The 16,998-nt window shown below is 36.9% G+C and overlaps 1 protein-coding gene across 1 annotated transcript in view; it reads left to right on the forward strand.

The window, feature by feature from the left end:
- Positions 1–2,227, forward strand: part of GPR139 (G protein-coupled receptor 139) — a 53,628-nt gene extending 51,401 nt beyond the window's left edge. Inside the window, exon 2 of the mRNA XM_072650491.1 lies at positions 1,293–2,227. Within this exon, the coding sequence (XP_072506592.1) occupies positions 1,293–2,227 (935 nt within the window). The remainder of the gene's footprint in view (positions 1–1,292) is intronic.
- The last annotated feature ends 14,771 nt before the right edge of the window (positions 2,228–16,998 follow it).

Below are 16,998 nucleotides of genomic sequence, written 5' to 3' on the forward strand. Positions count from 1 at the left end.
TGCTCAGAACTACAATGCAGCATGCTACCCATCTCCTGAGAGAAATGATGAATTCAATACCCCAAAAGAAACATACATCTTTAGATATGACCACTAGATGAATTCTTTTTTGTTTAACTAGGCTTATTCATTCCAAGGATTTTTTTTTTATGTTTTTAAAGGATGGAAGAATATGTGGCAATGGTAATACCCAAAAGGTGGACCACTGAAATTTTTTTGAATGCACAGAAGAGAAGGAAGTTCATAAGGAAGCATGACAGGCAGAACAATTTGAAAGTAATATGGAATTATTATACTAGGGTTTTTTTTTCAAAAGATAGCCAGATGAAATAGAGATTTGTGCTTTCATATACAACCCTCTTTTGGTATTATGATAGGGATATGGAAATGTACTTTTTTGGTGTTTATGTTCAGAATTATAAAAAAATAATTATAATTACCAAGCTTGGTCCCAGAAGAAAAAAAATATGAAAATACGCTTCTCTTTCTTATTGACGGGAGGCTGAATGATAGAACAGGAAGGGATTATGAGTGGTAGACTGCATATAAGGTCAAATTTGGTTTATATCTTGATTAGTTTTGTTGAACTGTTGTTTCCCCTATTTTCTTTGTTATCAGGGATCCCTCTGGGAGGGGGAGAAAAGGGAAGCATACTGGGAAATGTAAGAAGTATAAAAATAAAATAGATCAATAAAAATCTTCAAAATAAGATATCTTTTAGTCCAACTTTCCCATTTCAGAAAGGAGAAAACTGAGGCTCCAAAAGATAAATTAAGCCAGAGTTATTCAGTGAGCTATTTCCAAAGAATCTATAGATAGATCCTCTGAGTAAGGTAGCGCATGACTAAAGAAACTCATACAAAAGGAGGATGCGGAATTTGAAAATGAATGTGAAAATCATGTTCTTAGAATCCTAAGTCTAGAATCCACAATCAGAAATCAAGAAATAAATCAATAAACATTTATTAAGCACCTACTATGTGTCAAGTACTCTGCTAAGTGATGCGAATACCAAAAGAGGTAAAAGACTTTCCCTTTCCTTAAGGAACTCTCAGTCAAATGGAGGAGAAAAGTCTCCAGTCAATCTCCATGCCTCCTACCAGGACCAACTTAAATGATGGTTGTCCATACATTGGTAAAGTATGTATCACCCATTTAAAAAATCTGGGCTTTTGTCTCCACTTTGCTGTGACAGCCACTGCATAAACCCATGAGATGTGGGCTTGGGAAGTGATATTAACCAAAAAGTCATGTGCGCTTCTAAACAAAGTTAATTTCTCTTCTCTCCGCAGCTAACATCCTCACTGTGATCATCCTGTCCCAGCTGGTGGCTCGTAGACAGAAGTCATCCTATAACTATCTCTTAGCCCTGGCTGCTGCTGACATCCTGGCTCTCTTTTTCATTGTCTTTGTAGATTTTTTGCTGGAAGATTTTATCTTAAACAAACAGATGCCTCATGTCCCAGACAAAATCATAGAAGTTCTGGAATTTTCTTCCATTCACACTTCCATTTGGATTACTGTCCCATTAACGATTGACAGGTATATTGCAGTCTGCCATCCACTCAAATATCACACCGTCTCCTATCCAGCTCGCACTCGGAAAGTCATCATAAGTGTCTACATTACCTGCTTTCTGACCAGCATCCCATATTACTGGTGGCCCAATATATGGATTGAAGATTATATCAGCACTTCTATGCACCATGTCCTCATCTGGGTTCACTGCTTCACCGTGTACCTGGTGCCCTGCTCTATTTTTTTCATCTTAAATTCTATCATTGTTTACAAGCTTAGGCGAAAAAGCAATTTCCGACTCCGTGGTTACTCCACAGGGAAAACCACAGCTATCCTGTTCACCATCACTTCCATTTTTGCCACCCTTTGGGCACCCAGAATCATAATGATCCTATATCACCTTTATGTGTCACCTATCCACAATAGTTGGCTGGTGCATATTATATCAGACATTGCCAATATGCTAGCCCTGTTGAACACTGCAATCAACTTCTTCCTCTATTGTTTTATCAGCAAGCGATTCCGTACCATGGCGGCTGGAACACTCAAAGCTTTCTTTAAGTGTCAAAAGCAGCCTGTCCAGTTCTATACTAATCATAACTTCTCAATAACAAGTAGTCCCTGGATTTCACCAGCCAATTCCCACTGTATCAAAATGCTGGTTTATCAATATGATAAAAATGGGAAGCCTATAAAAGTATCCCCATGACCAGGTTGCTATAGCCACTTCCGCTCCATTTAATGGGGCTCTAAGATCTTCACATTATACTTGCTGAAACTTCTCTTCTCAAGAGTGGTAATCAGATTTCATGTCTCCATAGCCTGAAAGACTATCAAACTGGTAGAATTAGGCTGGTAGAAAAGGAAAAGAAGCATAATTTTGTTTGGGGTTTTGTTTTTGGTAAGTCACGTTAAGAGCAAAAGTCCCTGCCAGTTTGATACCTCTATGGAGGGCAAGAGTACTCTACTTTTGGATCTGTATGGACCAGTGGCATAAAAAATAGGATATGGTCAAGTCTCATCACACTATGTGGTCACTGGGAATAACTCATTTTTTTCAGTATATGTAAGACCCAATAGTGCTTAATTGATACTACATTCAATGAGCATAGGTAATCTCTTCATCATGCTGTTCCTAACTCCTAAGATTGAATATTTCTGCATTTTTCAAGGTATTTGCGTTTTATGCGCTTACCGAAAAAGGGGTTTTTGAGTTGACATATCTCCACTCATCAGTCGCAGGTGCTAAAGATGACACTTTGAGAAACAGAAACATCTTTACCTATCCTTCTCACTCCTGATAGGTTCTCTTGGAAAAAGCTCTGGAACAAAATACTTTCTGTTCATATATCCTGGGCAACCAAGAAGCATCCCTACAAACTAACATTATGTATAGATTTTTTCTGTCTTATCCAAGACAAAAGATCTTCTGAAAAGTAAAAGAAAAGGAAGATTTCTTGAGCCCAAAACAACAACAGCAGCAAATTATTGCCATTAGTTTTCATTAGATTTCCCAGAGGCTCATGAGTTTGGGAAAACATACATAGACATAGCACTCAAAGGTTTTTCATCTAAAAGGCTTGTCATGTTATTGTTTTTTCAAAAATCCAGATAAACCTTTTAAGCATAGAATTTCAAGCTTGCTCTTTATGGTAGCAATGAAAACAAGATCAACAGTTCTTCTTGTATGGACATTCTCTGATTTGCTTTTTTTGAGGTGAAGTAAAACATGGACCAAATATTTTGGGTTCAGTTATGAGTTCTCCAAATTTTAGACAAGGACAAAATCAACTCTCCCCAACAATTCATATGTACAATTAGCTTTCCCAAATAGTTTCCCAGGTGGAAGCTGTTAATATAACAGGGAAGCATGCCTGCCTCTCCATATTGGACTCCTATTGTCCAGTAGGGTTAGTTCTGATTTACAGCTGGACTATTATAATGACAATAACTTCTTTCCTTCCATACTCCCAACAAGCACAAATACAGTGTCAAGGAATCAGGTTTTCCATATAATATCCTGCAAACATATATATATGCACATACACATACACACCCAAATGATCTGAGTTTATATGCATCCAGTTCTCCATTCAAAGAAGGAAATCCATTCAAGAAATTCCTCTTTCAATAGCTCACTGCTCTTTGACTGAAGATATGGCTGAAAATCATCCTATTTTAGAAGAATTTCAGGTAGATCCTTCCAAAATGACTCTGAAAATTCAAAATGGAATGCTTTTATAACAGCCTTTGTTTGATTGAAAATCTATTAAGGTTCTCACTAAAACAGATTACCTTAGTGATCAATTTAAATTATTTTGGGTCCCAAAGTTGAGTGTGTGTGAACAGGATTTGCAATAAATGACTGGAAAAAAGACCACTCTATTGCAGTTAGTCATGATTCCCTGAGCAGCCCAAATTCCAAGGAGTGGCTATATTTTACTGTTTAAGTCTTCATGGTCCTACCGGTTCCCTATTAACCCCTTAAATGAGTGCTTTCTTGTGGATTTATATTTACCAAAGTGTATCAACACATAATAGGTCTATTTATTTTTTAAATGCTTAGTCACAAGGAATGCTAGTTTAAGTTTTATGTGAATGAGTTCAAGTGCAATATCTATAAAGACTGATTCATTTTTGTGAATGTATTTATCGTGGAAGATAATATTTATATGAATTTCATTGTTCTATACTAATCACATATAAACTTGAATGTTGAGGTTTGTAGGCTGTTTTTGTTTTTTTTTTAGGATGGAGCATGAAGAATGTTTTCCATGTGCTCCAATTTATTACTTTTCTTATATAGAGACTCTCCTGACTAATGGTGTCATTGATCTTTCTTTGGATTATATTTTATATTTTGATAAATAATGTTTAAAAGGGATCTGATTTTCTGAAGTCATTCCATTGAGTTCTTACTCTCTTCTGGTTCGAATTCACGTGAATGTCTTTATGTGTCTCTTGAACAATTTCATTATGTATCTCTTATATGCATCTCTTGAACAATTTTGCTTCAGAGAAATTGAGGGCTTTAACTTATTATTAATAATGATTAAAAAATAAATAAGGATATTAAATACTCTGAAGACCTTTAGTTCAGAGGGAAACAAAGCCTTGACTAAGGAAATCTGCCACATTGGAGCCACTGTCCATGATATTAAAGGTGTGGTGTAACTTTTGGTCTGTGAGGCTTCTTGGAAAGACTGCTAATGAGCCAAACTCTTGCTATATGATTTGAACCTCCTATTGGGCATACTGTAAAGTTAAGCAAGCACATACTGTATTTTCATTGAACCACTTGGAAACTAGAATGCCTTAGAGGGGCAAGAAATAAAAGAGAGAGGAGGAAAGAGAAGATGATAAAGAAAAATCAATTTGCAGGAGAATTGAATGCCTATTACAGTAACACGTACTTTGGAAAAAGTGACTGCATACTTAGTTTTGAGGGGCCAGTTGGGAATGTCTGAAGTGACTGAGTTAAATTGAATTTTAGGTATTCCAGGTCTAAGAATGAGAAAGATATTTAAATTGTAAATGTTCATATTTTCTTAAGTAGATACTATATTGTGTCTGGCAAACTTGTTTGTATGAATAATAAATTCAAATCTGGTGCATACTTCTTGTTTGTAACTATTGAGAGTGTTCATGTAAGCAAGTGAAAGGCTAAAATGATAAACCTGAATTGTGCGTTTTACCTATTCAACACAATAGACATCCATTATTAATTTATTACATCCAAGGTACTATACAAGGTGCACTTAACATAGTACCTGACACATAATGGTGTTTAATAAATGTTTCTTGGCTGACTTGGAATACAAAGACAAAACTGAAAAGTCATGGAGAAGGTATGATATAGTAGAAAGAGACCAGATTCAGATTCAGAAGACCTGGGTTCAAATCCCAGCTCCACCACTTGCTATCTGTGTGACATTGGGAAACTCCTTTTAGCCTAAGTTTTGCCCTTCTCTGAAATGAGGGAGTTTAACTAGTGAACCTCTAAAATCCCTTCCACCTCCAGATCTATGATAATCCCCTGCCTTCAAGGAACTTACATTCTACTTGAGGGATGCAGCAAGTACACATACAAGCAAATTTAAAGGAATGTCAGGAGGAAGTGAGTCCTGTCTCACCTCATGCATTGCACTAGTTTTATGTAAAGGAAATATGAGTATCCCCCACCCTGTGACCAAAAGATATATTTTTTTTCCTTCAGGATAGATTTGAAGGGAAGAGATACCATTCTACTTGTAAGCATAGAAAATAAAATCAGCCAATTCTATAACTGAGAAATCTATTATTTCTCTATTAATAAATTCTCCTGTATGTGTGAAGTCCTACATTAGTATAATGGTTATGATACAACAATGCACTATAGCCATAATGATGCAAGAATTATGTAGTGGAAGTAGCTTTGTAGTTCAAATCCTCATCCTCCTACTTACTTCCCATGTGACTTTGGGCAACCTTTTCTTCTCTGCAAGCCTCAGATTTTTTTTGCATATAAAAGAGTTTGCACTAGATGGTCTCTAAGGCCTCTTATAATTCTAAGTCATATAATAGCCCTGAGACTTCGCAAAATTCTCGATCACCAAAAAGAGATAGAATTATGTACAGTGTAATAGTCATAGTGCTTAATATATTTTATGATCTTCTAATCTTTCAATTATAGGTGGTACATATATGACAGCTAGGATCACTTTCCATTAACTGCAATACTGGGTGAACTAGGATGACCCATTATCTGACCATGCTAGAGAACAGAACATTGTGCCCAGAAATCCTGACTACTTATCCTTCAGGCTCCACATTGTTCCACTCAAATGGCCATTCGTACTGACAATCATATACCTAGTGTTAATCTATTTCTACATCAACTTGGGAATAAAAACCACAATACAAATTTATAGAAGAAAATTACTGAAAGGCTGTGTTATAACTTCAAAGTAAAGACTATGCATTTGTGTTTAGCCTTCTAATTTTCCTACCAACCCAGGGAGGCAGGATAAAAGGCAGTTTATGGAAGCCAAACTGTTAAATAATAATCCTTTTATTAGTGCACTCAGCTAAATGTGATGGCTCAGCCATTATGGCAGTATGCAATTAATCCCTTGTATTTGCCAGACACAACAAGGTAGTTAGAAGGCTTGTGTCTACTGGGATAAATAGACACTGTGAATTTCCTGGGTTTATTGGGAGGATGTGTCATTGTCATGCCAGGAAAGAAAGAGGAAAGAAATTCTCTGATTAAAAAGAGGAGAATAAAGCTACAGGAGACACAAACTCATCATCACCATTCTGAAATTAGTCACCATGTCAATGGAGAGTACCCTACAGAATGGTCATTTAATATTCTCCATTATATTCTCCATGAATATGAGACATGAAGAAGTGGGCTTAAATGATAGTATCTAGGGATCAAAGTTAGATCTACTTTTATACTTTAAAAGAGTCATGATTTCAATAATATAGATATTCTCTTTACTGATGAAGATGGCAACTTGTATGCTTCATAAGCTGCCATACCAGAATAACAACAGCCAAAAACCTCTTACCTGCGGTCCAGCTTTCTGATGATGAGCTTCACCACTCTTAGAAAGATTGGTCCTACATTAAAAAAATAGACAACACCTTCACCAGCAGAGCTATAACTGGCAATTCTGGTACCCATGACAAGCATTATCAAAAGCACTTGGCAGGAATGGGATAAATGACATTTTCTATTAATGTTTTAAGAGAAATTTTGAAGGAGAAAAGAAGCCTTGAATATATGGGTGGTTGAGATCATAGGGTATTCCATGGATGGAGGAGGAAGGATAGACAAATACCCAAAGGCAATTCAAGATCCATGCTGGGTAGTAGAGGTCACTACTGAAGAATTGAGCAAGGTTGGGTCCAAGAGGAACCCAACCTTCATGAAGCCACTGTTACTGCTGTACTCCAATGAGGTGTCAGAATGGGACATCAATGAAGGAAAATAGCTGTGATGAAGAAAAAGATCAGCACTGACGTTTACTAAACATTTGGATTGATTCCCATGGGAAGATGAGGTATGTCCTTCTTCAGAGAATTTTTTTTTAATTATATGGGTTCTTATTTCTGTGGCATAATTTCCTTTTAGTTCTATTTGAAGACAAATTAACTAAATAACATCTCAAATTTCCTTTTCTCACTGGTACTCTAGAATTACTTGTGACAGTTTAATAGTATCTCATTTTCCCCAATCTCTTAACCTACTGGTCCAGTGCTCTTAGAGAGCTAAGCCTCGGAGATATAATAATGGTATTCTTGATCACCAGGTCAGTACTTAGGGTACATCAACAATGTTTGATAAGTAGAATAACCAAATCCTCTAATTCATGGTAGGTCATAGTTTTTATCCTCATATTCCTTGATCCCATACCATAAGGCTATCAGATAAAAACCTATCAGATAAAAGCCCCCAAGAACAGACAGAAGTTTAGGTGACTGTAGCTAAAATGACACAGATCTAATTTTCAGGGCAGCGATACATAAATAGCCCTTCCAATATTCCCCATCTGCCCTTCAGTGTTGGCTTCCAGCAGTTGTCCAGCACCTACTCCTTAAAATAACTTTAAGTTATTACACTTCTGCTTTAGTTCTCTTGAGTAAACAGACTTCTGTTTCTGTCCATGGTTCTGAAATCATCTTAAAGTCGTTTAGGTTTATTAATTTCATAGTTGTGACTCATTTTAGGTGAAATTTGATGTTTGAAAATCCAAATTTACACAAATACATACACACATGCACACATAAATGAATTAGGGAGCATTAGTTGTTTTTACAAAATGATTACTGATTTCTTAATACTTTTTTATAGTGAGCTTCATTTTAGAAGTAAGCCTTGTTAGGTGTACTTAAAATATCCAGCAAATTCAATTCAACCAACATTTATCTAATTAAATTTGTAGAATATTGACTTAATTTATTAAAATTTGGTTTAGGAAAAGGGACTGGACTGAGAGTCAGGAGATCTTACCTCTTGTCCTAACTCTACCAATAAATTATTGTATGGTCTTCAGGATGTCACATTACTATCCATGCAGGAGGTAATTGTAGCCAGAGCTATAAAGGAAGCCAGGTTTGCCTTGAAACACCATGAAAAGCTTTGAAATGTAGTAAAGGATCCTGGTATAACAGTTGAGAAGTACTATTCTGAAGTATAGTATTCATAGTTATATGGACCAAGATAGGATTTTAGCCATCTTCACTCACTGTTAACAGTGAAAGTATCTGTATATATCAGAAGACAAAAATGAATTTAAAAGTACATCCATTGCTGCACCATTTACAAAACTGACCAGCTACAAATTGAACAGTAACTGAGAAGTGGTCAAACTGTATGAATAGAGAAATTTGGGTCAATGAAATAAAGTATGATCTGGAGGAGCTGGTAACTGCTTTTTTTACAATCTGAAGAATCATATAAAAGTTATATTAAGATCATTTATAAAAAGCAATAGAGTGCATCTGGAAACTGATGAGAGTCATCATGGTACAATGGTGAAAGTGCTGGATTTTGAGTAATAGGACCTGGGTTTACATCCCAGCTTGATCACTTAGCCTCTCTCTCCATCTCATCATCTGCACAATAAAGTTGTTGAACAAGATGGACTCTATAGTCCTTGTTAGCTCTAAATCTGTGATCTTAAAACCTCTCTGGTTCTATTTCTTCATTTGCAAAGTGAGGAGGTTGGACTAGATGATTTCTTACATGCCTTCCAACTCTAAAATCCTACGAATATAAATAAAACTTATCCATTGTGAAAAAATGTCTACAACTTTAAGATGTCTTGATTCAAATCCAGATTTTTCTAGTCCTTGAAGCAGTGTTTATCAGTAAATTGGATACCTTTGATAATATTTGCTCTTTTAAGTTAGCAAGTAAAGTTCATACAAAATACCCAACTAATTCACAATGTAGCACTTCAGGGGCTGAGATTATGTTTATCTTTGAAAAGAGAACTTACTAAGGAAGTTACATAAATAAGAATGCAGAAGGAAATTAATCACGTATGCATAAACTGTTTTGAATTATTTTTAAAAGATTAATCTAGCTAAAATGAATATCTTATTACAAACTATTCTGGCCTATTTTTTTTAGATCAGGGATTTGTGGGGCCCTTGATGTGGCCACAATTTGTTGGACTTCTTAAAAGAAATTAAATTTATTTTTCAAATATTTTGTAATTTAGATGTTTCACTAATCCAGGGTGACCTTCCCACAATGAATCCAAATTGGTGATACTCTACCATATATTTCTGACTCTGTCATGCCCACATTCCTTCCTTCTCAATAACTAGGAATTCTCCAAATATGGTTCATTGATTCTCCCAAACCATTCAGAAACAGATGGAATGTGTTGTCACTAAAACTACAGAAGAGGCAATGAAAGGTCCTGTTGATCCTTTCTAGACACATCACTAAGATCATTGTCTTCCAGCAGAGACTACTTGAAATCCCTCAACCACACAGAGTGGTGCCCTGGTGGGCACTTCCCAGACTATTAGTGGGAACATAGTTACTTTTTAGGACAGTAATTCCCAGTTCTAAGTCGATAATACCCCACGCTGTTTTTTATTATCTTAAGCAGTGTCATACAACTCTCAAAAGGTGAAAAAAAATTTGAGTTGACTTTAATTAAATATGCATGTGTGCCATTTGACACATATTTTACAAAAATAAAATAACTTCATAGTGACACAAGTCCCAAAAGGTTGGGTGGGAATCACTGCCCTGGGGATATTCAATCTAATTATTAGCAACAACTCCCAAAAGAAATCATGCTTCTGACATACACTACTGGACTTTGTCCATGTCAGTTCCACATGATAATACAGAATCCAAAGCCATGTTGTGCAGTGCCTTGGACTAAGGTCCAGAAGTTAACCCTAACAAATATTTAATAAATATGTGCTTATTATGTGCCAGGCCCTATGCTAAACACTAGGGATACAAATAAAAGTAAAACTACCCCCTTTTTCACATTCTAATGGGCCTGAGAAAGACCATATATCCATAAATAAGCATATACAAGATTCACACAGAATAGATGGAAAGTAGCTTTAGAGGGGAAGGCTCTAGCTGTTCAAGGAACTGGTAATTCCTTCTGACAAAGTAGAAGGTATTATTTGACATGGTATGTTTTGAAAAGCTGGAACCCCTTCCAGGAGTAGGAAAGTCACTGCCAGGAGGAAATGACTTGGCCATGAAATCTTTCAGCAGTTTCTACCTTCTAGACAGTATAAATACTGAAATAGGCAGGAGAGAAGAAAGCAGTACATGTCATTCATTCCCTGTGCCTAGTAACCTCACTGGAATATGGCCAAACATTAAGGATTAGAAGTAAAAGAGAAAAGTCATAAATCTTTGTACTGTCTATTCTCTATACCTAATGCCATGAAATATGCTATGCCATGCCATACAATTCTTTTCTACCAAACAGTTTTTCTCTAACACCTCAACACTGAAAACCACTTCAACAGTCAGCATGTAGAGATGGGAAGCTATATCAAATCAAGTACTAATCCCCTTAGGACAGTGATCACTTATTTAAGTGGTGATGAGAAAGTGGAATCAATTTTTGTGGTCTGTAAGGGGACTGGTCCTCATCATGTCAAGTGTGACTCCAGGTTTCTTAGAGAAAACCATGGATAAATGTATTCCTTGGCTAGAGAGAATTTAATTAATTTTTTTAAAATAACCTGTTTAAACATCTGACTTCTAAGAGACAAAGATTAAAATCATCACAAATGACTCAATACTGACAAGTCAATTCATCTCTCTAGGTCATGAGATGTTATGGTTGTCCAGCTATGTACCTAGCTTCTTCCAAAGTCCCATTATCCCCTGTCTTAGTTATACTGCCCATAAAGTGTAGCTCCCTTTCTGTCACCTTCCTGACTAAACCAAATTTGAAAGCATGGTTCAGGAACCATGTCACTCTACTCTCAATGATTCAGTATGCAGCACCCTGCTTTCAATGTCCAAAGAAAACTCAGTTGTGTTATGTTACACAGAATTAAGGATCCAAAATCACCCCCAATGACCTGTGAACCAATCCAGATACTCCACCCTTTCTTTTATTTTTAAAGATCTTCAGAAAAGATGGTCCCATAATCAGCAGACTATCAGGATATTCTTTACTATCAGAATATTCTTCCTTACATCTAATCTAAAATCCCCTGTATAGAATATCACCCTGTTTGTTTTTATTCTTTCCTTGGAGTTGAAAAGCTTCTGGCTAACATCCTCTGTTTCAAAGTCATCTTTATCAGAATCTTGGGAAGTGGAGAGATAGGCACACAGAGTTAGGACCTTATATTTTGATGTCATGGGGTTGGCACTAATTGAAAAATATAATATGAAGCCATGAATTATCCCATTAAGAGTGGCTAGCAATTTTTCTATCTCTTCTGGAAAAGAAAGTAAAAAGAAAGGTGTTTAGCTCAGAGCCAGTGAGATGAGACAATATAATATATTGGGAAGAAGAGTGGGGTGAGGGAAAAATTAAAAATTAAATTAAATTAAATTTTAAAATGAATGTTAGAGGTTGTTTTTACATGCAACTGAGAAATAAGATATATAGACAATGGGGTATAAAAATCTATCTTACCCTAAAGGAAAATAGCAGGGAGGGCAGATTGGAGGAAAGGGCAATCAAAATACACGCTGGCCTGGGGCAAGAGTAAGGGGGAGATGGAGAGAAAATTTGAAATTCAAAATTCTGTGGAAATGAATATTGAAAAGTGAAAATAAATAAATTTATGTGAAAAAAGAGGTGTGGGGTAAATAGAACACTAGATCTAGAGTCAGAGGACCAAAAAACCAGAGTCTGAAGCCAAGCTTTTCTTACTAGCTGCACAAGACATTAAATCTTTCTGACCTCCAGTTTGCTGATGTATAAAGTGAGACTGTTGAATAAAAGTCCATTGTAGCTCTACATCCTACACATGAGCCATTAGTAGGAACATCCTGTCAATGAACATCCTTGGGTCTTGGAAAAAATATCTAATAACAAGCATGCATCACTTTCCCACTCCCCAAGAAACCTTTGGCCATAGAATCAATAGTTAACTGTCTTGACTTGAGATTGTTTAGTTATGCTCAGAGGCAAGGAACTGGACTTGATTACCCTTGGAGGTCTCCTGATGGATGGCTCTATAAAAATGTCGAGACAGTGGAGAGGGAAAGAGGGACTAAGTACTAAAGAGGCTTAGGGACTAACACTTGTCCATGACTGAGCTGATGGTGATTCAAGTTGAAATTGAGAGGCCATGTGAGAACTTCAGTGAAGCAATGTCTGCAGTAGCAGGCACCAAATTGTTTGGCTTAAGCCAGTGCTGTCGCTATTTCCTTCACTTTCATCAGCCTTAAGCATATCCACAAGGATGCTGTAGCTCAATGAACTAAATGTCTACCTACTCTCATTGATTTTTGCCTGTAGATTTGAGGTGGGAAGAACATTCACTCTAGGGGGTCCGAGTGAGACCTTGTGCTAACAGGACTTTTCCTCTGTGTAGCATTATTGGATCCCATTTTTCTTCCTGGAGTTTGGGGATATGTTTTTTCAAAAGTTGTGTGGCTATAGAGCCTCTCTATAGCCATTTAAGTTAAAGCCATTTTCACTTCAGAAGAGGCTATTAGGAGTCCATAACATATTTGCAGATTTCAAAGAACCTTAGGCACTTTCTTCATTTTCCTAGCCCCCAAATATGATTTTATTTCTTTCTTCCAAGTTATCAGTGCTCCATGGGTTAACAACTAATTCTACAACCCTGCCTTGTTTTATAAGCTTGTTATGAGCACAAGGGGATCTAAATATGATCAAAATTAAGAGGAAAACCACCTGTTTTAAATAGATAGAGTACCTTTATATAGAACACTTCAGTGTCTTGGGACAAATTCCAAGGAAAGGCATTACTCCGTGGCTTTGGGAATAATAAAGATGGTCCACTGTCCCTTACATAAGAAAGAAATTTTCAGGCTTATGTGGAACTCTTCACTAAGCCTACTGAAAATCAGAGGCCTGAAAGCTAGATGAGGCCAGAGAGATTTTCTCTGGAGAACCTCCTAATTCTCACTGGTTTGGAGAGGATGCCAGGGGAAAGAGGAAAGAGAGAGGAAGTGGTGCTAGACAAGAAATAACTAAGAAGAGCCCTATCCAAGGTCCTTATCTTGATCTTTTCCAGCCTGGGTAGAGCCTGAGGTTCAGTACCACTACTATCCTAACCAGAACAACAGGAGTTCTTAGCACAAGGGATACAGCTATACAGGAGAAAAAATGGTCCAAAGACTGCTGCCTCCTAGCAGAATTGAAGAAGCAAGTGTCTATTGGTGAAACCAGCTTGGGTTATTCCTGGTACCCTCCTAGCAGTGGAGAACCTCTCTACTCATCTCTACCATTATCAATTTCCTGCTTTTATCCATCCCAACAGGTAACAAGGCAGAAAAGGTGAAAGCCACTAGTTTTCCACCCCCTGCAGATCTAGAGCAAGTGGCTAGCATTTTAAAATGGTGTCTATTTATACAGCTGTTTGGATTTCTTATATATTTGAAACATTAAAACCATATAGCTGTCAAAGTTTTGTTGATATTTGGTTGTTTCAGTTGTGTCCAACTCTTTGTGACCCCATTTGGAGTTTTCTTGGCAAAATATCACAGTGGTTTGCCATTTCCTTCTCCAGTTTATTTTACAGAGGAACAAGCTAAGCAAACAAAGTTAAGTGACCTGCCCAGCATCATAGGTAGTAAGAGTCTGAAGCCAAGTTTGAACTCAGGAAGATAAGATTTCCTGGTGTGGCATTCTATCCACTGTGACACCTAGCTCTATTTTCTGAATTCACATGGGGAGATTGGAAGGCAGAGGAAAAAAATTCAGAAGGAGAAAAATATAAATTATTGGAAGTTTGTAAGCACAATTTGGATTTTGACATTTACAAACTGTCTGGGTGTTCAGATTCACACATTTACTAGAGATGTGAGTTTATTAGTTTGTCACATTAACCATCCAGAAAGAGAGAAAATTATCTGTGAGAAGATACCTCTAGTAAACTTGGGTTGGTACAGTATGACCACAAAAGTGAATGAGTGATCCTCAGCAGGCAAGCAATTTTTTCCTTTCCTTTGGAAGGCAATACATACCAATCTGGAAAGGAAAGCCACCCTCAAGGAAGATGATCCTTTCTTTTCGCTGAAGAGGATTCTTCAGTTTTCCAGGAAAACAGATGACCTCCAGGTATTTACCTGCAACATTACCATTTCTGTAATCTATAGTTCTGTAGTTCTGCTTGGTGAATCAAAAGGCATAGCCTAAACTTTCTACTTTGATTTATCTTGATGAATGAATTTTATCTTTTATTTCTTAAATATTATAAATGTAAGATGACATAGCTTGTTTGGGAGATTTTCAATCATTAGAGGATATTTTCCCGTTTAGATTTCCCTCCAAATAATAATGTGTATATATTAATATCAGACTAGAGACATCTGTGATTTCTTTGGCACAGGCAATTCCAAGATGATGAAGGTTCCTCTACCGATGCCACTGCATTCTCTCTAATTTATTGTCTTAGAAAGCTGCCTAGAGCACTAGGAGGTTAAGTGACTTGTTGCTGTTAAGTGACACAGCCATTATGTGCCAGAAAAGGGACTTGAACCCAGATGTAAGTGAATTCAAGGACAGCTTTCTATCCTGTCATACTTCCTGCACTTCAAGAGAGAAAGAGAGAGAGAGAGAGAGAAAACTACACTATATGCAACATTCAATATATGTCTCCAGTATCTGCAGATATATACAATATAGATATATTGCAGATATGTATATATATGTATGTATATGAAGAGAAAGAGAGGGAGGTAGGAGAGAGAGAGAGACAGAGACAGAGACAGAGAGAGAGGCTAGAAATTCAGAGTCCAAAATTTTTCTTCCATGTTACTCACATGAAGGACTTGGGACTTGTGAGAAGCTTGCGATAGGAATCATGAAAAACAATGGGGAACTAGGTGGCACAGTTGGGATGAACTGAACTAGAATTCTGGCTTTTCTAGCTGAGTGAACCTGGGCAAGTTATTTAACTTAGTTTCCTCATCTGTAAAATGACAATAATAATAGTGGTTATGTCACAGGCTTATAGCAAAGATCTTTGTATGTATGCAAAGTGAACCATGTGAATATTAGTTACAGTTTTTATGAGAAGTAGTAGATGGGTTATGATTCTTGAATCACTCAAAGGAGGACTCCTGTTGAAGTATAAATTGATTTATTAAGAGAATTACAGGATTTGGAACTGGAAGGAGACTTAGAGGTTAAGGTTGAACTTAAGTCAAACCTTCTCATTTTGTAGATGAGGAAGGATAGACTGAGCGACAAGGGCACAGATAGTAGGCAGAAGAGCTGGAGTGCTGATCCATATCCTCTGTAAGATGGGAACATCTTAAAGTTAGTCAGCCTCACTTTTGTATTTGCATTCCCCAGTACCTGGCACAGAGTCTACAATATACTAAGTGCTTAATAAATGTTTTTCTGCTTGGTGGCTCATCCTTACTTCAAATCTAGGACTCTTTGAGCTACAACATACCAACTCTCAAACTTTTAAGGACTATGAGAAATTACCTGGGGTTCTTTGAATATGAATTTAGACCCAAGGAAGAGCTAAATAACCTTCAGATATTTGGCAATCTATATATTCGAACATTTTTAGAGATCACATTCATTTTCATTACACAGTACTTAAGAGATAAAAGGGCTCCAGTCTAGTCCAACCAATAGCTGAAAAGAATTCTCACCATCACACGCACCACAAGTAGTCATCCAGACTCCACTTGAAGACTTGAGAGAAAGGGAGGAATCTCATTCCATTCTTAGACATCCCTATTTAAGAAGTTTTCCTGACCACAAGCCTAAATTTTTCCTCTGTATCACTTCTGTTCATGGCTCATAGTTCTGCCCTCTGAGAAGAAATAGAAAAAGTCCAATCCATCTTCCCTCTTACAGCCTTTCAGAAACACAGTTATCATGACCCTGAGTCCTCCAGATTAAACATCCCCAATGAATTCAATTATGGCATGGTATCCTGGCCATCCTCTTCTGTCTGCTCTCCAGGCTCTCAGTAGCCTTTTTAAGCTATGGTGTTCCAAATTGAACATAGTACCCCATATGTAGTATAGCAAGGGCAAAATACATTGGAAGAATCACATCTTTATTCCTGAAAGCTGTGCCTTTCTTCACATAGCCCAAGATCACATGGTCCTTTTTGGTCTGTCATACAATGGTCTAGACACACATTGAGTTTGTAATCCACTAAAACCTCCAGGCCTTTTCCAGCCAAACTACTGTCTAACCATGTCTTGACTTTGTGAATTTGACTTTTGGAAACTACGTAAAACTTCACATTTATCCCTAAAGAATTTCATTCTTAATAGATTTGGCTTAATGTTCTAACCTGACAAAATCATTT

The sequence above is a fragment of the Notamacropus eugenii genome, chromosome 3 (genome assembly GCF_028372415.1).
Source record: "Notamacropus eugenii isolate mMacEug1 chromosome 3, mMacEug1.pri_v2, whole genome shotgun sequence".
Lineage (NCBI taxonomy): Eukaryota > Metazoa > Chordata > Mammalia > Diprotodontia > Macropodidae > Notamacropus > Notamacropus eugenii.